Below are 24,173 nucleotides of genomic sequence, written 5' to 3'. Positions count from 1 at the left end.
TGAACAGTATAACTGTTTCCTGAGCTTGTGCTGACAGCAGCTCCCAGGGGAACGCTGCCGCCGTGCTCTCGCAGAAACACATGGCCACACGTCAGATCACAGCCAGCGACTAGATCGGAACAGCTTTCCTGCATACAAACAAAAGCTAGCCCGCTAACGCTAATTCCTAAACGTATATGCTGCATGCCTTGTGAAATATGTTTGCGCAGATTTTGAGTCTGTGTGAGGAGAACCCTGTGACTCATAGGGTTACATCCGAGCACAGTTAAAACAATTTGTGGACTATTAATTTTTTTTAATGCACTTGTGATGAAACCGAGTCCTAGGAATGTGAATTTGGCTAACAGTGAAAAACGACATAATGGTCTAACATATGTAACAGCCAAGGAAGTCCTTATCAGATTCTGGGCAAATGAACAATGGGAAATATCACTCCCACATGAGGCCTGGAGCATAAATAAAAACGAATTATCATGTCATTGGAGTCCAAATTCTACATTAGCGTTTTGCTAGGTCTTAAATCTGTGGATGATAGTACAAAAGACAATTTAAATGCTATTTATTATGTGTCTGTTTAAATGCTTTACATGCATCAAAGGTGCACTCACTCAGTAAATTTCCTTTCTTTTACTTGTTTTATAATAGTAGTTTTAAAAAATGCTTAAAATCACTTAAATGAGATTGAAGACTCTCATCATATCATTGGCCTAATAAACATAGATTTTTTATATAGTTATTGTTTAGTGTGGATGGAGCATACTGAAAGGCCTGTGCCTTTTCTTTTAAAATAGCCACTAGTTAACGTCAAAGCAATGAACATAATTTGCTGCTTGCTAGTCAGTTGCACATGGTATTGGGGAAGGACATTCTCATTATAGAGAGCATTTTATTGGACAAAAATTGGTGTAGTGCAGGATGAGTCATCAGGTTCATTTTCCTAGATGAGAAAGACTGTAAATATTAATGTGTTCAATACTGTTCAAAAGTTTGGGGTGGGGGAGATTTTAATCTTAAAAAGTCTCTTATGCTCACCAATGTAGCATTTATTTGATCAAAAATGCAGTAAAACAGTAATATTGTGAAATATTATTTCAATTTCAAGTAACTGTTTTCTTCTTTTAATACATTTTAAAATGTAATTTATTTCTGTGATGCAAAGCTGAATTTTCAACATCATTACTTCAGTCTTCAGCGTCACATGATCCTTCAGAAATCATTCTAATTTGCTGATTTGGTGCTCAAGAAACATTTATTATTACTATCAATGTTGAAAACAGCTGTGCTGCTTAAATTTTTTGTGGAAGCTTTTTTAAAATCGATTTTTCACCGTGTAAATGTCTTTACAGTCACTTTTGATAAATTTATTGTGTAATTGCTGAATGAAAGTATTAATTCCTTTTTTTTTCTTTTTTTTTAATTTCACTGAGGTTTTAAACAGTAGTGTTTATCTTCTAAAAGTGAATTTTTTAAGTGTTTAGCAGTTGACTAGCATATACAGTAGATGTGTTTTAGCTTTAAGGAATAGTTCACCCAGAAAATTATCCCGTAATTTATCTCATAATCAGAAGGTGTTTATTAACGCACTGAAGTCGTATTGATTAATTTTATTATGGATGGATGTGCTTTTTGTAGCTTCAAAAACTCATTTTCAATGTTTTCACTGGCCAAATTATTTGCATTTAAACAAATTTTGATTTTGATGGCTGCAACACACTCCAAAAAAAGTTGTGACAGAGGCATGTTTACCACTGTGTCACATCACCTTTCCTTTTCCTTTCCCTTTTACATAATTTGGGAATTGAGGACAGTAATTGTTGCAACTGGAATTTTTGCCAGTCTCGTCAAGAAAAGACAGCTGCTCAACAGTCTGTGGTCGTCTTTGTCTGATTCTCCTTTTCATGTTGGGCCATACATTTTCAATAAGAGATGGATCTGGACTGCAGACAAGCCAAGCACATCCACTGTAGAGTGTCTATGAAACCACTCTGATGAAGCATGTGCAGAATAAGGCCTAGCCTTGTCTTGCTTCCCAGGAAAGATGTCATCTTGATGGCAGTATATGTCTCTGTACTATCCCAATATATGCCTTCACGTCAATGGTACCTTCACACATGCAAGTCACCCATGCCGTACTCCCATACCATGACAGATGTTTGCTTTTGCACCTTTCGCTGATGAATGTCTGGAGAGTCCCTTTTTCTTTGGGACTGAGAACTTGATGTCTGTATTTCCCAAAAACATGCTGAAACATGGACTCGTCTTACCACGGCACACATTTCCACTGTATAACTCTTTTTCTTAGTACTTTTGTCAGTTAAATAAAGGTTCATAAGAATTAACAAATCACAGATTCTTGATTATATTGCATTTTACTTTTCTGGAATTTATAAATACCGATCTCATATATTGTTAGCGAGACCGAACAGGCAGTAAAGTGCATTAATTTTTTATTTCTGTTCCTCCATGTCTTACATTACAGCTGTGCATGTCCTCATAATATCTCTCCATAACTGTATCATGACGGGCATCTGTTTGTCATACTTCTGTTTTAAAAGGCGATTCTTTGAGTTTGTTTTTGTTCTCTGTTCATTTCTGAAATTCAGAATATGACTCTTTGATGTGTGCACTAAAGGCAGAGGGCCTTGACTTAGGGGGGCAGGAACGACTTCACAGGGCCGTTGGTTGGCACTCCGTGTCTTGCTGCAACTCGGTTTTGCATATTTGAAGACTTGCTTGTGACAGCTGCATCTAATGGCACTAACAAAGCCTTTATTTGTTCCATTGTGTGCAAGCATGAACAAGCTATCATAACTTCCCCAGAGCCATCACAGTGTACAGTAAGTCAGGGGCATGTTATGGAGAAGTGGCATCTGGAGTGAAGAACAGGCTTGTACTCAATCAAAACCAGGCTCACGACTTTCCATTATAACAAGAATTGGAATAGGATGAAGCATGTTAGAGTAAATAAAAAATAAATGAATAAAATAAATAAATAATGTTTCACTTGAGGCTATGTGACTCTTTTTCTGAGGTAATCCTTTCAGATCTTTCTCAGGGTTAAAGGTAAGATGGGGTGAGGCTCTAAAGTTACTTTTAATAACATTCAGAAGACTCTTGTAATAAAAGTTGTATACTCCATATTAAATTTAATGGTATATTTTTTGGCCTGCTTATCTTCCACCATTAATCTTAATAGTTAGCGTTCACTTTCTGTCTTCCAGGTTATCTGGAGCTTTGTTGTCTCCAGGGATCAGTCTGCTGAAGGCTGCTACATCTCCTCCACCAACACTAGAGAAGCAACAGAACTCCTCTTCCAACCAGCAACACCTCCACACTCATCATAAACCCTATGCCACCTTCCACAACCTGCCTTCAAGTGAGGGTACGAGACCTTCTGTGTCATTTTCAGAGATTGTTTGATCTGATTTTACTGGCTGGTAGTCTTGTTCAAGTATTCACACCATTAATCACATTAAAAGTCCAGCACTTATTGATTTTTTGAGTATAATATTTGATACATCAGGCTTTTATTGCTCATATAATATGATATAGAGCTCATATTAGAGGAGGAAAAACACCTCAGTTTTATTCAGAGGCCCAAACTGAGCAAAAAATATGCAATTTGGTGCAGTTTTTAATATGGCCAATTTAGGCCAAATGTAGCTCAATGAGCTATTAATAACAGTATTGCAGGCAACTTGCATAAAATGCATATAAATATCAGTTGTCACTCTATATCACCCAATAATGTGTCTTTGTAAGATGATATTTAAATGCTAGTTTTATGATCAAAGCTCTATAGTTTTTATTGTGGTTGCAAAACATATAATACAATACAATGAGAGATGTTCAAATAAACGTTCCTCAAAAGCCTGATGGATCATATTTAGCCATGTTTCCAGCAAAATTACCCAGAACAATTTGTCCCAGGAACTTTTTCCCCCTAGACCTGTTGCTGACTGCGTTTCCATTGCAGTTTAAAGTACCGTGAAGATTAGTCCGGTGACGTAGGACAGCTCGCGACTTTCCAGTTCCCACTGGATTTCATCCTCGCCATATAAGCTTAATAATGCCTGAACCTCGTCGTCAGTCCATCGGTCGTATTTTTTAAACTCTATTGTTGATTCGAATGGCCAACAACTCTTACTGCACAGACCGCAACAGACTTTTAAAAATGGTGATTGAAATAAAATGCAGCATGGAGTCAACCAATCAAAATGCTGCGTGAAGTCAACCAATCAGCATGTTCAGCGTCCAAGTCCCACCCCCAAAAGTTCCTGAACTTTGAAAAAGTACTACCATGCGAGCAGGGACTTTCTGAGGGGAAATTTTTACACAGAGCTTCATTTATACCCTGATCCCTGCGGTCAAAACACACCAAGTACCACCCCAAAGCAGAGTCCTGCACGGGTCCTGTTTGATAAACCTGCTCCCACCCCGCACTCGCAGTTATTAACAGCACACCCGACCTGATATCCGACAGAAACACTAATTTTAGCCCGCACCCGACCCAACCCGTTTGACATAAAAACCGCGACCCGACCCGCACCCGCATTAAATCTCCTACATCAGGTAGACAAAACTATTTTTCTCATGTAGCCTAACACAAGCAATAAAACCAACATTAGGCATTATATGTCACTGCATCTAATTAAACATTGCATTAAACAACACAAGTAAAATAACAGAACAAAGAATGTTTTAGTAGGGCTATTTAACTGTAAGCTTAAATATTTTATCAGATTCACTCGGCATTTAAACACGGTTGTCTCTTCTAAAACTAAGCAGTGTTTACCTGGCCGCTGGTCCTCTTTGAAGCAGCGTCGAAAATATTCTAAAACTTTTATTCAATTTGTAAATAGCCTATATTAAATACATAAAGCGAGCAAAGCGCGCTCCCTTTAATAATCACTAGCTTTCAATCAGATGCCGCGCGACTGGCTACAATGCCCAGCACTGCAAATCCTGCTGTAATTAGAAGCCTTTAACGGTCTTCAGACAGAGCGTGAACACAAATAAGCACGGGACCATTTGAAAGCAGCTGTCAAATGCACCGAATTGAGTTGAAATAGTCTTGGCTATTGGACCCGCAGTCTACTCTTGCCTACCGCGCGTCCGACCCGCACCCGCACCCGCCCGCGTGCAGGACTCTGCCACAAAGTCCCTAGTTCCTGGGGAAAGTTCCTGCTGTGGAAACACAGCTTTTGGTGCACTTTAACGTGATTCAAAAATCATCAATGGATAATCAAGTAAACCTAAGTTGTTTCAGTCCAATAGGTGTTCGTCTTGAAATATTGCTAACACTATAAAAGTTCTTCTTACATTTACTTTATAAAAATCAGTAAAGATTTCACTGCAAAAAGACACATGTACCACAACCTGAAGGGGAATGTTTTTAGAATTATACTAAAAGGCCTTTTACTTGCTGAAAAAGTATCAATCAGACGACAGAAAGCATGTAGAAGATTGGGTAACACTTCATTTCAGTAGTCCACTTTAGACATTCTACCAACTATAAGTAACTTTGCAACTACATGTGAACTATCTCTCAGAGTATTAGCAGACTGTCTGCTTAATATCTGCTAACACTTTATTTTGATGGTCCCCAACAGACATTCTACTGAAACTTTGCAACTACATATCAACGTATTCTACTAACCTGAACCCTAACACCTAACCCTATAACCTAACAGTCTACTAATACTCTAAAGAGAGTTAGTGAACCATCGAAATAAAGTGTAACCGAAGAGTGTGTACAAAAGGTTTTGAACGTGTTGGTAATTTAGAGGCCTTAGACATGCGCATCAAATATGATACAGTAGGCTTTAAATTGTTAAAATGATGTGCACAGATAAATTATTTATAATACTATAAACACTGCAGTATTCCATAAAGAAAGAATTGTTTTCATGGTGACTCTATAAGCAAGTACCACTCACAGCACTCATCCCCTGCCTTTACTCCTGATATATTGAAATATACCTGTTTAAAATATTAGCACATGAGTATTTCATGTCAGAGAGAGCCACATCAGTATGAGAAGTGGCATAGTCTCTGCAGTGCTCTGTGTATTAGCCAGAACATGTGGGCTGAAAGAGACGCCTGGAACCACAAGAGGAAGCTTTTTGCTCTAAAACCACCCAGTCCAAAACAGCTAAGCTGTCTATCAAAAGAACTGCTCTGAAGGAGAAACGCTCGACTTCCCTGTCAGGACACAGATGTACATGTGTGTACCACCTCAAAACAAGACCCCCATCTGAGCAAGACTACTTGTTGAACACTTCTGGAAGCAAACTCGGAGAAAGAGGGAAAAGTCCAAAAATAGAAATACAAACGGGAATACAGGCTGTCTGTGGCTTTTGCTTTATTGCTAAAGAGCTATTTTAAGTTTTGAATCTAAAGCCACAATTGAATGACATTTCATTCAGATGCTCATGTATTGTGTTTGGATGTTTGTGCACAGATTACCGTGGCAACTTCCAGAGCTGTTTCCATTTTGGCGACAGCTACAGAATGGACCAGTCCATCAGCGGCGGTCATCAACCTGCAGAGTCTCACAGCTTCAACACAAACCCACACAATGGCTTCCACATGAGCTGTTCCACCAGCACCTCTTCCACAGGTATTTTGGTGAAATATCTTGGGCAAAAAAAGGCCCATTTTCTATTGCCAACAGTGTAGTGATGTGTAAAGCACATATCACAAAGAAATCACTTTCAAACTAAGCAGCTTTCTGTTGGACAACGCTGTAAATTCGTGTAAACAAACTTGAACCCATTGAGAAATAGTGGGGAAATCTTTCACCCTCACCTGAAATTCCTGATTGTGCAGATTATTATTGAAATGACAAGATTTCACCTGTGAAAATTTGCAGAACAATGCTAAATGCGACTGCACTTTTACCTCCACAAATCCTTTTATTATTATGCAATATCACAATAAAATGTGACTGCTAGAAAAATGTGAAATACTGTAATTCTGTGTATCACGCGCTGTCTGAGGCGTCTTTGTGCACACGCTTCGGATCTGTCAGTCAGCGCGAGTAAGATCGTTTTGTTTACATCAGCATGAGTTTGAAAATCACATTTCATTGGTTCGGACTCATGCCATCGAGAATTTGCTATGAATATTCACAAAGTTGGAATACTGCGCTTTACAACAATAGGAAAGTTACTCCTCTCAGAAAACATACAAATAAAGATACTTTTAGATGTTTAATTGCTATTTGGAGCATTGGGATCGCTAGATGAGGGCTTAATGAACTCATTTTTGTAAAAATTGACATTTTTCACTTGTTTTGCCTGTAGCTCGAAATTAGCCTGTGCGTATTCCAACTCATTTTGCCAGCATGGGTCAAAAATGAAGCACCACTGATATTGTCAACTATCATTATCCATTAGCGCACCAGAGATTCATTTCAGGACTAGTAATAGGCAACATGGTTAGAAACAGGTCAAGTGATCTGGGCTGTGTTTCTCAAAAGCATCGTGAGCTGGTGGCAACGGTTCTACAATCTACTTAAGCTTACAATGCTTTTCAGAAACGCTGCCTTTGCTAGTTGTTGTCTTCTAGTGTTACTCTTTCCTATGTTACTTAACTATTTGTCTCCAGTGTCACTACCCTAAAATTATTCTTGATATTAAACTAGAGTATTTAAAATGTGCAAAAACTGGGCAGTACCCTACCTTATCTACAAACAAAGGTTCTTTATTGGCATTGATGGTTCCATGAAGAACTTTTATCATCCATGGAACCATTGCATTCCACAAAACATTCTTTATAGTGGAAAAAGGTTCTTTAGATTATTACCTTCACATTTCAAGAACTGTTCACTGAAAACTTCTTAGGGTGACTCAAAATTGTTCTTCTATGGCATCACTGCAAAAACCCCTTTCAGAACCTATTAGTTTATATTAGTAGCATGATTAGAATAATTAGCATAGCAACTTTAGCATAATTTACTGAGTAAAGTACTAATATGCGCTCTTTAGGAGTAAATTTAGTGATTATATAATGGGACAATTTGTGCACGTTTTTTGAGAGCGTTTAATGAAAGTATAACACATTTTTTTTCATGTTCCCTTTTTCTAAAATGCAAAGGTTTCAGTTTGGTGCCAGACATCATCGGGTCGGGTTGCCAGTTCTCTCCGGGCACAGAGGAAAATGTTTTCTTTCAGGTGGGCGGCTTCGATCGCGGCTTGAGCCAAATGTCTTCAGTGTACACCGAGACGTAGAATCAGGTCATCCTGTTGGCCATCAACACAAATGTCTTCTTTCAGACCAGTCTTCTTTATTCTTTTCTTCCATCAACACAGTTTCAACCTGTCAGATTCCGTTTTTCTCCAAATTCAGTTTTTTTTTTTTATTATTATTAAATGTCCTTAAAATGCATTGTTGAATCACCTCATTGGACTGAAATATTATCTGCTTCCTCGATGACCCAAAAAGCTGCTATTCCATTACAATGAAGGTTAAATAATGAGGGCTCTGTGTTGTTGAGCGTGTTTATTTTTGTGGGATGTTATGAAATTGTGCTTTTTTCCTCAGTGTTTTGAAAGATATGTTCAAAGTCTCATGAGATACTCCCTTGTCGTCATCACGGCATCACTAGTCTTAATAAATCCAGCTGGTCAGCTCTGATCCAATTGTGATTTTGGAACAGTTTGATAGAAACTTCAGAACCACCACAGCTCATCAATGATGAGTTCCACATTTCCCTCTCAGAGCTCTTTTTCTGATTTGTTGGCTGTTGTGTTGGAAACAATTATTTAGTGTTGCTGTGTTTTGTCAGTGAATGTTTGCAAATGTTTGTATTGCTTTGTCATTTGGTTGTCATCATCCCAGATAAACAGAGTTCTTTATTTTGTAATGGTTGATGGCTTTAATATCTACCAAACTTTAAACGTATGTATAAAATGTACAGTTTGTTTAATATTAATAATGATGTCAATCTCTCAATCTCTGAAAATAAATGACTCTTGAATATTGCAGTCTAATGCTCATCGAGGTATGTTTTCAGTGTGGTAATGTTGAGAGCTTGACTAATCAATAATGGTGTTACTCACATTGAATATCATTAAATTATGTTTAAATACTATAAAATATACTGGGGACTCAAATAGCAAGACATTTTGCAATTTATGTGCATATGTTCCCTAAACTTCTTAAGTTTATTAGAAACTAGTCTCAAACATATGATGGACTGAGCAGAAAAAAAACTTAAGACTATTGCAGACTATTGTTAGGGGAAGTCTGCCCCCTTTTGGAGGGGATGAGGATTCATCACAGAAAATCAGTCACAATGTACACTTAAGTTGCAAATGTTTACTAAATATCAAAAGTAAATGAGGCAATACAGCAACCTAAAAGCCTGAGATGGTACATTTTATTGTTTCATGTAATCAGGGCTCTACTCTTATGCCCTTAAGATTCACATTCAAGATTGAATCACTTTATTGTACATGTACAAAATTTATTTTAGGCTATATTTAAATTGGACTCTCAAAAGATGAGCTAAAGTGACAGTTGAAATATATATATTGAAAGAAAAACAATAAATAGTAGTTAGTAAATAGTGTACTGTGCAAGGGATACAGTGACCGTACTTGGGTGTGTGAAAGTGCAATAAATTTTATTTTGTGCAAAATGCAGTATTTTTAGGGAAGTAGCCGATTAGGAAGTAATAATTCACACTGGTGACCTGAAGAATTTTTCACATTCATAGTCATTTTCAGCCTTAAATGCTTGTACTGTAGTGCCCTGGTTATATTGCTTGAGTCTATTTGCCTTTCCTGGCTTTGATCTTCCGGAGGTAGAACTCCAGCTCTTTCCCTTCCAAGATGTATCCGTCTGCTCTGCCGCACTGGCCGGGCCTGGACGCAATACAGGCTGAGGAAGCAGACCATTAAAAAGCAAACTTAGACAGAAGCACTGTGACTCTTTGACTAATTAAACAAAGATTTGGCCACTGGTTTTGTGCAACATGAAAAATAAACAGATGTCAAATGAGCACAAGAGAGCATAAAATGCTGATAGCGTGAGTTTCTTGGTCTTGTTTCTTGTTCTAATGGGACATGCCTCAAATGATCATAAAAATGAGAACATCCTGTGACATTACTAAATCAGTTGGTGAGGAGGACACATACTGTTATGTTTATTTGTTTTGGACTATGAATTGGATGGACTGGTGCGGATTGATGAGTGCTGTTGAAAAACAACTGTTGGCCATTGATCAGTTTAAGAAAATGGAGATGATCGTGAATGTCTCAAAGTGTCTCAAAGGATTCATGATGGAAAAAGTGTGGTAAACTCACCGAGAAGCTTTCCCTGCAGGAACTGATCCTCCAGCAAACTGCTAATCTTGCTCTTCTTCCTGCGGCCATCAATCTTCTTCTGAACCTTCTTTGACCGTTTCTTGTTCAACATCTCCTCTTCTTCTGGAGTCTGAGGGATGAAGATGCATATGTACATTTACAAAGGCAACTCATCCAGATACTTAGTTATCTCCCATTTCTGTTTATACAGTTAAAAGCTTCAAGAAGGTTTATCTGGGAAAGATTCTGATGTTGTACATGGTGTGGATTGTTGGATTAAGGCCCTGGTCTTTAATTGTATATCTGAATTTGAATATTAGAGCTAATTTCGAAAAGAATATTTATTTATTCTAGCTTAAGATCCCATATTAACCCACCTCTAATGTTGACAATTTTTAGTCTAATAGTGCGTTTACATTGACGTTGATTAAAGCGCTGCCGGTCTGTTAAAGGGTTAAGTTCACCCAAAAATGAAATTTCTGTCATTAATTACTCTCACTCATGTCGTTCCACACCTGTAAGACCTTTGTTCATCTTGGAACACAAATTAAGATCTTTTTCATAAAATCCAATGGCTCAGTGAGGCCTGCATTGACAGCAAGATAATTAACACTTTCAAATGCCCAGAAAGCTACTAAAGACATATTTAAAACAGTTCATGTGACTACAGTGGTTCAACCTTAATGTTATGAAGTGACGAGAATACTTTTTGTGCACCAAAAAAACTAAATAACAATGATTTAATGATTTCAAAACACTGCTTCATGAAGCTTCGAAGCTTTACAAATCTTTTGTTTCGAATCAGTGGTTCGGACCGTGTATCAAACTGCCAAAGTCACGTGATTTCAGTAAACGAGGCTTCGTTACATCATAAGTGTTTCGAAATGGTCCACCACTAGGGAGGCGTGACTTTGGCAGTTTGATACACGCTCCAAACCACTGATTCGAAATAAAAGATTTGTAAAGCTTCAAAACTTTATGAAGCAGTGTTTTGAAATTGCCCATCACTAGATATTGTTGAATCATTGTTTTTTTGGCACACAAAAATTATTCTCGTCACTTCATAACATTAAGGTTGAACCACTGTAGTCACATGAACTGTTTTAAATATGTCTTTAGTAGCTTTCTGGGCATCTAAAAGTGTTAATTGTCTTGCTGTCAATGGAGGCCTCACTGAGCCATCAGATTTTATCAAAAATATCTTAATTTGTGTTCCGAAGATGAACGAAGGTCTTACAGGTGTGGAACGACATGAGGGTGAGTAATTAATGACAGAAATTTCATTTTTGGGTGAACTAACCCTTTAAGGCTGTGACACACCAAGCCGATGAAAGCCATCTGTGTTGTCGCCTCATGTCAGCTGCATCTCAGAGAAAAGCTGCGCTTGAACGCACCAAAAAGGTTACAGGCAACTTTCAACTAGTACCTGCAGAACGTGCCTGTGTGTAAGGAAATAACTGTCTGTATCAATAGTCTATATTCATCATTCAAAAAGGGAAACCAAAAAAGTAGTGCAGATAGACAAACCGTAAACAAAGCAGCGCTTATTTACCATTTTGAATATCAATCATGCTGATCACTTTCTTCATTCCGGGCAGCTCATGTCGTTATGAAAATATTTGCGCATTTGGAATGTTCAGGTAAAATGGATGCTAGTAGGCGTCTGCAGTATTTTGATTTGGTACGCACATATGCATAATGTTGAACTCTGCTCAGCTCTGTTGCTTATGTCAACATTAAAACACCAATGCAATTACAAGCTCCTCAAAAGTTTGCATTGTAGCAACCGTGTAAATATAATATAGGAGCTGGTGGTTTTGGAAAAGCTCTTGTCATTTTTATGTGCAATATGCATTGCAGACAGTCCATGAATATTCTGAGGCTGAGACGCCTGAAACTCAAATAATAGATATGCTCATCTATTTATAATGTCAGCTATGAAATGAAAGCCTACCAGTTTCGCCCCTTTCTTGCGGCCCAGAGGGATGATGTAGTGAGCTTCATACCACTGCCTGTACGGTGTGCTGTCCACCAGAACAATGCAGTTCTTCACCAGGGTCTTGGTTCTCACAAGCTCATTGTTGGAGGCATTGTACACAACGTCAATGATTCTGGTTTTGCGAGTACAACCTGTGAGTTAGAGTGACAAAATTAGATGCAAGGCAAAAAAAGAAGAAAAAAGCCAGAGAACCTCCAGAGTAGGATTTTACCATGCAATGTCATGTTTAGATTTGGCCATAGAGAATAAATAATTCACATGGCATGATGAATGCCATGTGTAAAAACCGAAAAATGTCCATACAACCCAAGAGACAGACATTCAAGAACAGGTCAATTCAACAGTTTTCCCTGCTCAAGCAAATTGTTTTGTTTAACAGTAATGTGTTACATCAGAAACTTCACACAAAATTTATGAGAAAAGTTCCAGGCACCACTTCCATGATCTCAGTCTAAAGGAACCTCGTGGTTTTAATACTTCTAAATGCGCTGAAACACCAACTCAGTGTCCTGACAACAAATAAAAATATTAGTTAGCAAGACATTTGTAAAGCTACCGAAACCTGCCCCTAACTTGACCCGTATCCCACCTCAATAGCAGCAAAAGTGTTTTGCAATACAATACATTGTACTTATTTTTTTATGTAAGTACATAGTCAAGGACACCTAATAGAGAGAGAGAGAGAGAGAGAAGAAAGAAAGAAAGAAAGAAAGAAAGAAAGAAAGAAAGAAAGAAAGAAAAATGTTTTCTGATGAACAGAGATGTGCACTCACACTCAGAGCCCCAGGAGAAGTTCCCGCTGTCCAGTCTCAGCGCGCGGTACTTCTTATTGCCTCCCCGCACGCGCACTGTGTGAACACGGCGGGAACCGATCTAAAAAGTTTCCAAATAATTATTACAATTATTTATTTTTATACTGTTGTTAACAACATATTGTATAAGACCACTTTGTAATGTAGGCTGCGTATCTACAGTCCGCAAAACAAATCCATATGAAATTACGCACATATATCACGAAGCTAAAAAGACTAACGTTATAGTCTTTGATGCGCGTCAACTAAACTCTCGCACCTTCGTGTTTGCAGGAGGGCGACCCAATTCATACTTTCGTTTCTTATGGTAGGGCTTCCTTTTTCCTCCGGTTTTACGACGCTTGTGCCAGTGATCCCTGGAGATACCTGAAGAGAACAGATATAAAAAACCCAAACAAATTAATTTACAAAATTATAAATATCATTACTTCTAAGGCCTAAAATTCAACTTTCTTGCTGTAAATAAACTGCGCACGAACAATAACTACAAATCACCTGTCGCGAATATTGCGCGGCTTGATTTGAGAATATTTTTGTGCGTTCAATAACTTACTATTGTGATTTTGACCATTGTGTTTGTGGCGCAAAAGCAATACTTAACGAGCTACAGGTTAATACTGCTGACTTAGGCGATTATTAGTCATGAGCAGAAAGTTCCGCCGCCATAATGCCAGTCCTGAGCTGTTTATTCACGTTTCAAACACTTAATATATTCATATGTCCATATTGTGATTGTAAATTTATAGACCATATAGTGCTGACGAGGCTGAAGGACCTGAGTAATTGAGGTGATTCACTCCTTATAAATACTTACCCATTTCTGAGCCTTTGACACTTTCTGAGCGTATCGCGAGAATTCACGCGAGAACATCTACGCAGTCAAGTTACGTACATACTGTAGTGCCATCTAGTGCACTTCACTATTGTTAATAGATATATGATAGTACAAAGCTGTTTTTAGCACCTGATGCAAAACACAATTAATAAAGTTACATCCTAGAGTGACTTAAAATGAGATTACACTTTATTTACATTCAAGTTATATTTTATTTGATGACAAAGCGGGAGATTTCAATACACACATACAAAAAAAGACTAACAAGACATGTCACACCTCTACTAAACAAGTTATATTTACAACCCAAAATAGATATGAGGATACAAATCCTTTTAGTCCTGATGACTAAATGTTGCTGAGGCGATGGAAAAATAGTCTATCAAAATGTGGGTGATTCTGCTCCTCAGCATGTGGACTAGCTGTTAAGACTTCTTGCTCTTCCTGGTTATGTAACTCTGGTAGTAAAAGTTGCTGAAAAGTATGATGAGGCTGATGCAGTATGCAAACACAACTGCATTCATGGAATCAGGGAAGTCACACTCGGTGAAGAGGTTGTATCCAGTGTGAAGAGTCAGCAAGACAAACTGGACCTGTAATGAGAGGTTGTTCAACAGTCCTGCTGATGTGTTATGAATGTTTATTTACACTTATGGATCCTTAAGAAAGAAGTATCAAGTGGTAATTCACTAACAGGACATATCTATCTAATTTATTTTAAAAGAAAAACATGGGTTTAACAAAAATCTCTGTCTAAAAATCTTTTCAAATGACAAGATTAGCAATGCGTGTGTGTTTATGTGTATTTACCAGCTGCAGTGAGGTGAGGTAGCGCTTCCACCACAGATATTTCTGCATGTGAGGCCCCACGGCGGCCAGGCCATAGTAGGAATACATCACAATATGAACAAAAGTGTTCAGCAGCCCGATAAAAAATGCTGAATGAATAGGCGAAAAGGCACACAGTCAAATTTATAAAATACAAGGTATCCTGTTAAAAAAAATTACATGCATAACATAAATGTTAACATTTAATGGGTTTAAAAAAATAAAATCCAAAAGGCTAGGAAATGCACACACACACACACACATATACACATACACACACATATATATACACATATATATATATATATATATATATATATATTATATAATAGGAGTGCATATTAACTGTAATACTGATAAAACACTAATATTGATTTTTACACTGTAAAGAAAAAAAAATGGCAGCACAGGGTGCCAAACATTTACCATTAATGAAAATAACAGTTAAAAATAGTTAAAAAAGAAACAGTCAGAAGTGTCTGCCAAACAAAAACTGTAAAATTCAGGTAAAATATCCTACTTCATATCCTAATTTTCTTTAAAATAGGTATTTCTAGGATTGTTATTGTGAAACATTCTCTGTAAAATATAAATATCTTTCAGTTAACAATTAGGAAACAACAACACACACAAGCTGATATTACTATCACTGCATCAGCAACTACACAATTAATGCTTCTAAACAAAGCAACATACACCACAACATCAGTGTCTAAAGCACAGGCTGTACTCTTCAGCACAATGGTAACCTCAAAAAACTCAGACAACAGAAACAGAACATCAAAAACTAACAGATCTTTCTAGATCTCAGCATCTTCACTTATTACAAACCAGTCTGACTTTATTTCTTTCTTTCATTCAAAGCTTCTTATTAAGAATTAACTGATGTTTAGATGTTGATGTTTTATTGAAAATAAAGTTTGAAGTCACCGTTATGGAGGTAAGCGTTTGCTTTAGTTTAGCTCTTGACTCTTTAAACATTAATTTTTCTCTATCTACTGTAACTGTTTCTATAACAAAAGTTGCAAGACAAATAACTAAATGGATGACTAAGTTTTCATGAAGTGATCTGATTTACTGATCTCACCCAGAGTCTGATCTCTGAGAATATTTAGATTTAATAACTTCACATGATTGTAGCCCTAGTATATTACCACATAAAATCCTGTCCTGCATTAATATTTTGAACATTTTTAAGTCATTATGCAGAAATTATTTGAACAGGATCATGTCACAGACATAAAAAATCAGCGTATGAACCTCAACAATGGTGACAAAATTTTCAGATAAACAGATCAACTCTGAACATCACAAAACAAGCTGCTAAAGTCATAAAAAGCATTTTGTTATCACCATTGTTGAGGTTCATACGCTGATTCATGAAGTCTGTGTTAGTCTAAAAGACAGCTGAAAACACTTTCCATAATGAGTTTTAAAATATCTGATTTTTGTTTTTTTATCTGATAGTTTCATAGGCTACAAAACTAACAGCTAATATACTCAGACTCTGGATGAGATCAGTGGTTCAAGCCACATGATGACTGAATCATCATCAACAAGTAATCAACTTCATCTGACCAGAATTTCTCTTGCAATTTTACTAGAATAAATGTGCTTTAAAAATACATGGTTAAAAACAGCCAGAAAAAAAAAAAAAACTGATGTTATAAAGTCAAGGTTCAAGAGCCCAACTAAAGCAAATGTTTACCTCCATAATGGTGACTTCAAGCTTTATTTTCAGTAAGACATCAAACCTAAACCTCTGTTCATTCTCATTAGGATGTTTTGTATGAAAGAAATAAACAGTTGAAAAAAAGTTGTTAATTTAGAGATAATTTTACAGAGTTTTGACTACAATTTAAAATAAAAGAAAATAACCTGAAAAAATCAGTTATTTTCTGTAAAATTAGTTGTTTTTTTTTACAGTGTAGCTTTTTAACTGACTGAAACGTTAACATAGCATTAACCATTTATTAGTTCAATATTTTTGCATGTGTTTGTATTATTATTATTTATTAATCTGAAAAAAGTTCAGGTACATATTTTTGACTTACATTGACCTCCCGCCACAAATTTAACTCCTGCCCACCAGTTGAAGATCATCGTTCCATGATGATACACATGTAGAAATGTGAGTTGGCTAATCTTTTTTCTTAGGATGAAAAAGACCTGAATGTGTGAATTGAGAGAGAAGGCATCTTTTTGTATGCATGTCTACACTGGGTGTAATTATCTGCAATAATCATATTTGTTAAATTAGTAAAACTTACTGTATCACTAAGCTCAATGACTTTAGAGAAGAAGAACCACCAGCATACACTGGCCATCTAAAAAGATAAAATAAAATAAAGTAATGTTTAGGAAACAAATGCATCTTTATAGGAATTTAATTATGATTTGCAATACAGGAATTATTGATTATTAGCCAGACAACAGGGTTTCCTGAACACCAGACATAATCACCCTCATTCCCAGTGGACTGGGGCTGTAGTCCACAGGTTGACACAGATAACTGTAGTTTGCCAGCCAAGAGGTGACCAAGAACTGTGGAAAGAAAAAAAAATAAATACACTGGTGATAACAGCAGGTCATGAGCAGATGGATCTTTTTAAGATTTGATGACTTATTTGTCTTTAAACTGGTCTTTCAAAAAACTTTTTATAAAAATGCAACTAAATTGGATTGAACTATAATATACCTCATGGAACATGTAAACAGACAAAGCGACCATGGAAAAGTTGTACACAATAAGCACTGCTTTTAGGTTCACTGGTTCCTTGTGTTTCATAAGTTTGGGTCCAATCCAAAGAACACCAAGATAGCACAAAAATATACAGATGATCGGTACAGGAGAGTAAACTAGAAGCCATGGGTCCGTCCGCTTATCTGAAATAAAATAACAAAAAAAACACAAGAAGCTTTGCATATCAGTGCATTCTACAAATTATTATATTTTTATTTTATGATGTAAAGTTTTTATGTATTGTTATTATACAAATACTACTGCATGAAGATGGCAGCACAGTAAAAGAAACGACAATAAATCATAAATAAAAATGTAATTATAAATAAATGTAATAAATTATAAAAGTATAATAAATCACGCTCATAAAATATGAAATAAATCATACCCCCATTCTCTAGAATCCAGCGGTGCATGGATTCTACTCTCTGCCACGTGGTTTCCATAGAGGACACTAATATAGGATTGATCTATTACTAAAATGAAATTTCCAAGACTAGCATTAGACAGTGTAAGAGGGAAAACATATATTTCAAATTTTTTGCATCCTTCTACAATAGATCGAATTAGCGTAACATATCTTGTGTTTGTGCGTTATTAAGAAGATCTGATATAATGAAAATGCAAAGATTTGAATAACTTCCTTGTTGACGAAGACTGTTTGAACAGTGTTTTGAGTCATAACTTATCCAAAACGTTCTTGCAATTACTGCAACTTAATTTTATTGAAAAATTTTATTGAAAAAAATGAAATTTAAAGTGCATGGTGCGTTTTTATTATCTTCAATTATCGGGTTTTTTTTTTTGCCGTATATGGATTATTTTATATTTTGACAACAGTTTGCAATCAACATAAATTTACCGGTAAACTTACCCGAGGACAAATACAAATATCTCGCACTGTGTGGAAGAGTTGAGATCAAGCGCACGGTCAGATGGGAACTTTGAACTTTCACAAAATTATTTGAGTAACATGGGAAATAGTGTGTTATCAGCTGTTATGCAAAAGTGCACAGAACTATTGAAAGAAAAACTTTGGACTGCACCCAGTTTTAACAGCTCATATTTCACAGTTAAAAGCCCCACCGTTGGCGAGTAAAACAGACATATTAATATGAATTTTAAACAAATAGACCAAAGGATAAAACGTTAAACGTTCTGAAGCTGTAAAGCCTTTTTCACATATGTATTATATTATAAACAATAGCATGTTCGTTTTAAAAACATATGTCTTAACTCTTATTTTGACAAGCCAGTGTTAGACAGTGAAGCGCATTCAGGGCGCAGATAATGAAATGAACATGACCATGTTATTTAATTTACCTTTCTGAGTCTGGCTACAGGCTGGTAAATTTATAAAAAAAAAAAAAAGTATGCTGCAAAATTAGTCAATGTAGTGATTAATATAGTACATAAATATACTGTGAAATAAGGGCAGGTTTATTTAAAAACAGCTCAGTCTTTTACTCTGGATACCAATAAAAAAGAGACACTGTTTAAAATCAGGGTTATTATACATTTATTATTTACTTAAAAACATACCTCATAACAATGAATTAGCTCTTTAAAAATAAAACAGAGCTGCAGGTAATATGTGTTTATGTGACTCTCTTGACATGATGGCAAATTTACATGATAACCAGATTATACAATAATGAAAAATCCTATAACTTAATATACAGAGTAGTTTCTGTCAGCAGGTTTGGCTTTAAGCTGTTGCCTTTGAGGTAGAAAAGAATTTACTGAGGCAGAGTTGTTTGGGTCCTCCATTAGTTGGCTTTTTTAATTTGTTTGACCGTTTCTCAGGGCCGGATTTTCTCTTCTTTTCCTTAAAGAGTGTGAAATACCAGGACAGGACAAGAACATTTTTGAAATCAATACCAAACAGTGGAAAATATAAAGCACATGCAAACTCAGGAAAACATACCTTGGTGTCCACCTTGCTTGAAGATTCATAGAGCTTCATAATCTGTGTAATTAAATATACAAGATTTACATACATATGAATGACAGTAATAACAGCAAATATATAAATATACACATTTCTTGTACACACAAGTGAATTTAACTATCATTTGACAACTATTCCCAACAAACTCATTACAAAGTCTTTCATTGTCCTTCATCTAGCCTTATTTTAGTCTATCAGATCTTAGTGTAGAACTAAAAAAAAAACTTTTTTGAAAATTAAAACGGCCTCCTCCGGGTTAAGATTCAGTGTTATTTTAGTTTTATTTATATACTATAGTATTTATTAATATTTTTAATTAGCCTTTATTTTTATATTTTCAGTTCATTTTAAAGTTTTAGTAATTTTGTTCTGTCATTTTTATATTTCTATGTACCTTTATTTTTATCCCAGTTTATTTTTTGATAATTTTAATACTTCAATTTAACCTTTTTTTATTGCAGTTAGTTTTTTCAATCTAATATTTATATTTTATTTTATTTCATATTTATTTCAAATAGAAAAAGCTATTGCTATAGTTTTAGTTTACTATAACAACTCTGGCTAGTTTGGCTTTGCTGTGACACCCATAACAAAAAAAACACAAACCTTTTTAACCCCAGTGGATACAGCCGCCTCATGCAGAGCAGATTTACTGAGCCAGCAGGTCTTCTGCTCTCGCTCTCCTTCTGACCAGTCAGACACACGCACGGAAAAGACAATGTAGGTTTGATGGATGTGGGAGAAAATATGAACCACCTGACAGAGAACATGGAAGATATGGTAAATGTCAAATACGTGCATTGTAACAAGTGCACAACATGCCCAAAGATGTAAATCATCTTTAGTAAATTTTGATCAGTTTGAAACTAAGCACATACGATGGTGGGAAAACACCCACCTCTCCCACAAACTGCACTGAGTGAGTGTCCAGGGATGTTTCCAGAAGTTTTTGCAGCAGGTCACATATCAATCCTTTATATTTACTCTTAGGGACATCAGCTTCCAAGAGCATGCTGGGTAACTCCCACATCCCTGCCAAGAGTCCTGCAAGAGTCCAACAACATGCTGGTAACCCAAACTTGTGCATTTTTATTATATTTTCCTGGAAGAAATTAATCTCTTTCTAATTCATCCAGTTGAAACTTTCACCTTTGCTTGGTCTTTGAGTGAGCAGATATTCCATCCCTTCTCCGTCCCGCTTACGTTCCACTATACAGGTTAGGGTTTGCTCCGCACGTGGAGCCTTTTTAGCAGGCTTTCTTGGATAATTCTGCACCCCCAGCTGAGGGTCCCAGTCCTCTGATAGACACAAGTTACAGCTGCCAGCAGCCACTGTCAGAGAACATGAACACACATTAGACAGGGCTTTTAATTTGATGAGCTGATGTATGAATAAAGAGGATATACTTTCTTCAACAGAAAACTTACAACAATTCTCTATGTCAGGAACAGAGGTACTGAGATTTGAGGCAAGTTTACTCAGAAGTCTTTTGGAGTCAATCTCTTGTTTAATGCTCACCTACAATATAAAAAAGACAGAAAAACTGATAAATAATAGGTTATTTGACAGTTTTACAAGGAAGTATATTGGTGATAGCTGGTCAGCAGTACCGTCTTAAAGGCACGACAGTGGGTCTGAATGGGACACTGGCTGCAGAGAGGGGATTTCGGGGTGCAGACTCTGGCCCCTAACTCCATCATGGCCTGATTAAAATCTCCAGGTCTCTCTCGGTCAACAAGTGTATCAGCTATTTTCCTGAAATAGGCCAATAATCATCACAATTAAATCCAACATTTTACAACTTCAGGGCTCCAAACTAACATTTGAGAGCAGTGGCACCTGTGCCACTAAGATCTACAGAAGGTGGTGCTGGGCAGGGGGTTTAATCATAAAGGTAATTTAATCATATTACTATTGTTATGCATTAATAAGTGTAGTTATTTTTATTGGAAATGTGACAGTAAAAGCACTGGGCTTGAATTGAGATGTAGATAAAATTAACTTTTATTGACAAGAGTAACAGGCAAAAACTTTTTTTTATTAAATTAAATGTACCATACTGAACTGACTGACAGCTTCAGTGATTATAGAATGAGCGCTCTATACTTGCTTTCTGTGTAATTCAGTCAAAATTTGAATCAAAGTTTTTGTTTTTCATGAGACTTTGTGACTTTTCCTATTTTTTCCCCATATATTAGGGAGTGAAAATGGCTAATAAGCCAATAAGTGCTCCTCTGCCACCATCTACAGGTTATACTGGTAATTTCATGTCTTTTAAATAAAACTTTGTTTGCCACAAAGTGTTCCTTCATCTTTAAACTTTTAGTTTTACAAATAATCACATTAAAAATAACATTAAAATTAAATCATATTTAGAGATTTGAAGTGTTTGACAGTGCGACCTCTAACAAAATTTAGTTGCACCAGCAGGAAAAAAAGGTAGCATTTTAGTCGCAGTCTGGAGCCCTGAACTTAGATCTAGATTTGCTTAACAGTAAATCAACTTGATGGATCGTTTAGTACCATAAAGCATCGGTTACAGTGGGACTGCTGCTGTCTGCTCCTATGGCTCGAACGCGACACAGAACTCGAATGACATTTCCATCAACTGCACCAGTCACCTGCAGAACAACAAACACCATTGCAACAAAGGAACAAACATCATTTACAGCAAAATATCCACAGTGTTTAATACCCCGACAATCCAATGCTGCCCCAATGGATTTCAGTGGATCACACAAGTAAATAAATTCAATTAAGAACCACATTTGAAAGTGGTCAAAATCAGATGCATCAATTAAAAAAAAAAGGTACCTGTCCAAGTGCTATAGAACCAATCGCCCCGGCGGTGTAACGTCCGACCCCAGGCAGCTGTTTCAGTAGTCCCGCTGTGGTCTTTGGCATCTGTCCATTCAGTTCTGATACCACCTATTTTAATGAATTATGTATAAATTGTATTTGTAATATGTGCAGATTACATAAATATAAAAAGTAAAACATCTAAATTTTATCTAGATTCTGGATTACTATGTTTAAACCTACTTTCTGAGCACCTTCATGAAGCCTGCGTCCTCGAGAGTAATATCCAAGACCCGCCCACATTTGGTTCACTTCCTGCAGAGAGACAATAATGAATGCACCACTGTCAGATGCTCAATGTCTGTTTATTTTGTGTATGTCTATAGATTAGCCATCACCTCCAGAGTAGCTGCAGCAAGTTTTTCCACAGTCGGCCATCTCTAAAAATAAAGACGTAGAAACAGCATAAATATGTGGCAGCTGTGAGAGGAGAAATCACACCAAAGGAGCTTGCCTACCTTCATCCATCTGTTATAGTAGTCTATCACTGTAGCAACTTGAGTCTGTTGTAACATGATCTCTGAGACCCACACTGAGAATGGCATGAAAAAAAAAAAAAAGAATTAATAATAATAGTAAGGATTTAGGTTATGATCATCATGACATTAAAACCCTTAGTTTCATACCTGCATATGTCCTGATATTAACATCTGGTTCTGTCATAGCCTGTGTGGATTACAGCATAAGAACAAAACTGAGAAAAAAAATCCTAATCAAAATTCAAAGTTTTGCTGCTCCTTTTTAAAAAACAGTCAAGAATTGGTTTAATATTTAGAATGTTAGAATGCAATTAGACAATTTTAACATTTTGTAGTAGTGTTTGTAATGGTATTTCCTTGATTTTGAAGCATTAGTTAAGCCACTGACACAAGTTTTTAGCACTGCACCCCACAGCCAACATTTTGTGGAAAATGTTTCATATGCTAAACTTGAACTGAATAATAATTTACGTGGATTTATACATAGACAATTCCCACATATGTATGTTACATATTTTTATGCCTAGAATAATATTTTTTCCTGCAATGTGTAAATGTGCTTAAATATGAAAAATAAGTGCAGGTAGCTGTATATGATGGGCCCTTTATAAATATGTGTGGTCACGTGACTGAGAAAACTATGTACATCGTGTTAGATTATGGTTTACTATTTAAAAATTAATAATATTAGATGCCTTTACCAATGTTCTCCATGGAAGCTCTCTCTTATTTTGATCATACCACTGCAGAAGATGAGAGCGGAAAAGAGAGATTTCAGATGGATCATGGAAAAAGTGGCATGATGAAGGTTCAGTTTCAGACGGTTCCTCTGATGGGAATAAGAAATCAAGACAAACTCAAACATTACAAAATTTTAAAGGCAAACATGGCGTTGTCTATGTCTCTCAGTAGCACACAGATCATCACAACTCACCTTCTTTAACGATAGGCTTTGATTTCTTCTTATTGCTGGATTTGACCACCTCTGTATTTTCTAGAGCCGCTCTCTTCCCCTTCTGCACTGCTGATCTTAACCTGCTCATAGCGCCGAACGAATCTTTCACTAATGTTACTTAAAAACAACCGGTGGGACACTTAAAACTTCCTTAAAAATTCAAATTAAGATCAAGCACAAATTGATCAGCACATAGGTGCTATTACAGAAAAAAGTACATCGTTGTGTTAAAACGACATGTATAGTACCGCTGACAGTAAGTCTTTAGATAGATATACAGTAAGGGACGCAATCTTCCACAACATGCAGCATTACCGTTCCCGCCTTCTATTTCACTTCCTGAAGGGCGGGGCGTGTTTGAACCAATAGTTGATTCTAGAACGCCTCGTCACTGCATA

The 24,173-nt window shown here is 36.4% G+C and overlaps 4 protein-coding genes across 7 annotated transcripts in view; 1 reads left to right on the top strand and 3 right to left on the bottom strand.

The window, feature by feature from the left end:
• LOC127517228 (zinc finger protein GLIS1) overlaps positions 1 to 8,990 on the top strand; it is a 96,048-nt gene extending 87,058 nt beyond the window's left edge. For all 3 annotated transcript variants that reach the window (XM_051902554.1, XM_051902553.1, XM_051902555.1), the window contains exons 9-11: positions 3,222 to 3,382; positions 6,464 to 6,622; positions 8,101 to 8,990. In XM_051902554.1, coding sequence (XP_051758514.1) covers positions 3,222 to 3,382; positions 6,464 to 6,622; positions 8,101 to 8,234 — 454 coding nt within the window. In that variant the 3' untranslated portion in view covers positions 8,235 to 8,990. The remainder of the gene's footprint in view (positions 1 to 3,221; positions 3,383 to 6,463; positions 6,623 to 8,100) is intronic.
• Positions 8,991 to 9,363: 373 nt separating this feature from the next.
• Positions 9,364 to 14,002, bottom strand: rps8b (ribosomal protein S8b). The gene is made up of 6 exons (XM_051902562.1): positions 13,939 to 14,002; positions 13,384 to 13,490; positions 13,086 to 13,185; positions 12,268 to 12,443; positions 10,314 to 10,443; positions 9,364 to 9,888 (listed from the first exon to the last, which is right to left on the bottom strand). Exons 1-6 carry the CDS (start codon positions 13,940 to 13,942, stop codon positions 9,779 to 9,781), a joined length of 627 nt encoding a protein of 208 aa, XP_051758522.1. The 5' UTR covers positions 13,943 to 14,002; the 3' UTR covers positions 9,364 to 9,778.
• A 128-nt stretch (positions 14,003 to 14,130) lies between these two features.
• elovl8b (ELOVL fatty acid elongase 8b) lies at positions 14,131 to 18,582 on the bottom strand. Of its 2 annotated transcripts, none has more exons than XM_051904219.1 (8): positions 18,405 to 18,582; positions 17,919 to 18,006; positions 17,486 to 17,673; positions 17,251 to 17,331; positions 17,058 to 17,114; positions 16,842 to 16,956; positions 14,770 to 14,897; positions 14,131 to 14,552 (listed from the first exon to the last, which is right to left on the bottom strand). In XM_051904219.1, exons 2-8 carry the CDS (start codon positions 17,974 to 17,976, stop codon positions 14,385 to 14,387), a joined length of 795 nt encoding a protein of 264 aa, XP_051760179.1. In that variant the 5' UTR covers positions 17,977 to 18,006; positions 18,405 to 18,582; the 3' UTR covers positions 14,131 to 14,384. The 2 variants fall into 2 exon arrangements, with proteins under 2 accessions (XP_051760179.1, XP_051760180.1); XM_051904220.1 differs by having other exon boundaries at positions 17,919 to 17,984; positions 18,405 to 18,511.
• Positions 18,583 to 19,025: 443 nt separating this feature from the next.
• On the bottom strand, positions 19,026 to 24,150 carry mutyh (mutY DNA glycosylase). The gene is made up of 15 exons (XM_051904218.1): positions 23,755 to 24,150; positions 23,522 to 23,649; positions 22,968 to 23,007; positions 22,800 to 22,873; positions 22,680 to 22,721; positions 22,525 to 22,596; positions 22,297 to 22,410; positions 22,006 to 22,103; positions 21,093 to 21,237; positions 20,910 to 21,000; positions 20,631 to 20,813; positions 20,380 to 20,525; positions 20,088 to 20,237; positions 19,458 to 19,499; positions 19,026 to 19,358 (listed from the first exon to the last, which is right to left on the bottom strand). Exons 1-15 carry the CDS (start codon positions 23,861 to 23,863, stop codon positions 19,239 to 19,241), a joined length of 1,554 nt encoding a protein of 517 aa, XP_051760178.1. The 5' UTR covers positions 23,864 to 24,150; the 3' UTR covers positions 19,026 to 19,238.
• Positions 24,151 to 24,173: the final 23 nt, after the last annotated feature.

This window comes from Ctenopharyngodon idella, chromosome 8 (assembly GCF_019924925.1).
Source record: "Ctenopharyngodon idella isolate HZGC_01 chromosome 8, HZGC01, whole genome shotgun sequence".
Classification (NCBI taxonomy): Eukaryota; Metazoa; Chordata; class Actinopteri; order Cypriniformes; family Xenocyprididae; genus Ctenopharyngodon; species Ctenopharyngodon idella.
Note: the sequence above shows the minus strand (reverse complement) of the source record. Positions and strands in the feature narration are given on the sequence as shown.

Excerpts from the sequence above, each read along its gene's own strand:
- rps8b (XM_051902562.1), bottom strand. Across the intron at positions 12,444-13,085 it reads CTTCTCCTGGGGCTCTGAGT|GTTGTACTCGCAAAACCAGA; the intron begins GTGAGTGCACAT and ends TCTAACTCACAG. Across the intron at positions 9,889-10,313 it reads CCTGCAGGGAAAGCTTCTCG|CCTGTATTGCGTCCAGGCCC; the intron begins GTGAGTTTACCA and ends CTGCTTCCTCAG.
- elovl8b (XM_051904219.1), bottom strand. The coding sequence starts at position 17,976 with ATGGAAACCACGTGGCAGAGAGTAGAATCCATGCACCGCTGGATTCTA. Across the intron at positions 17,674-17,918 it reads CTGGATTCTAGAGAATGGGG|ATAAGCGGACGGACCCATGG; the intron begins GTATGATTTATT and ends ATTTTATTTCAG. Across the intron at positions 16,957-17,057 it reads TCATTGAGCTTAGTGATACA|GTCTTTTTCATCCTAAGAAA; the intron begins GTAAGTTTTACT and ends TCACACATTCAG.
- mutyh (XM_051904218.1), bottom strand. The coding sequence starts at position 23,863 with ATGAGCAGGTTAAGATCAGCAGTGCAGAAGGGGAAGAGAGCGGCTCTA. Across the intron at positions 22,722-22,799 it reads ACTATAACAGATGGATGAAG|AGATGGCCGACTGTGGAAAA; the intron begins GTAGGCAAGCTC and ends CTTTATTTTTAG. Across the intron at positions 19,500-20,087 it reads TATCCACTGGGGTTAAAAAG|ATTATGAAGCTCTATGAATC; the intron begins GTTTGTGTTTTT and ends TTAATTACACAG.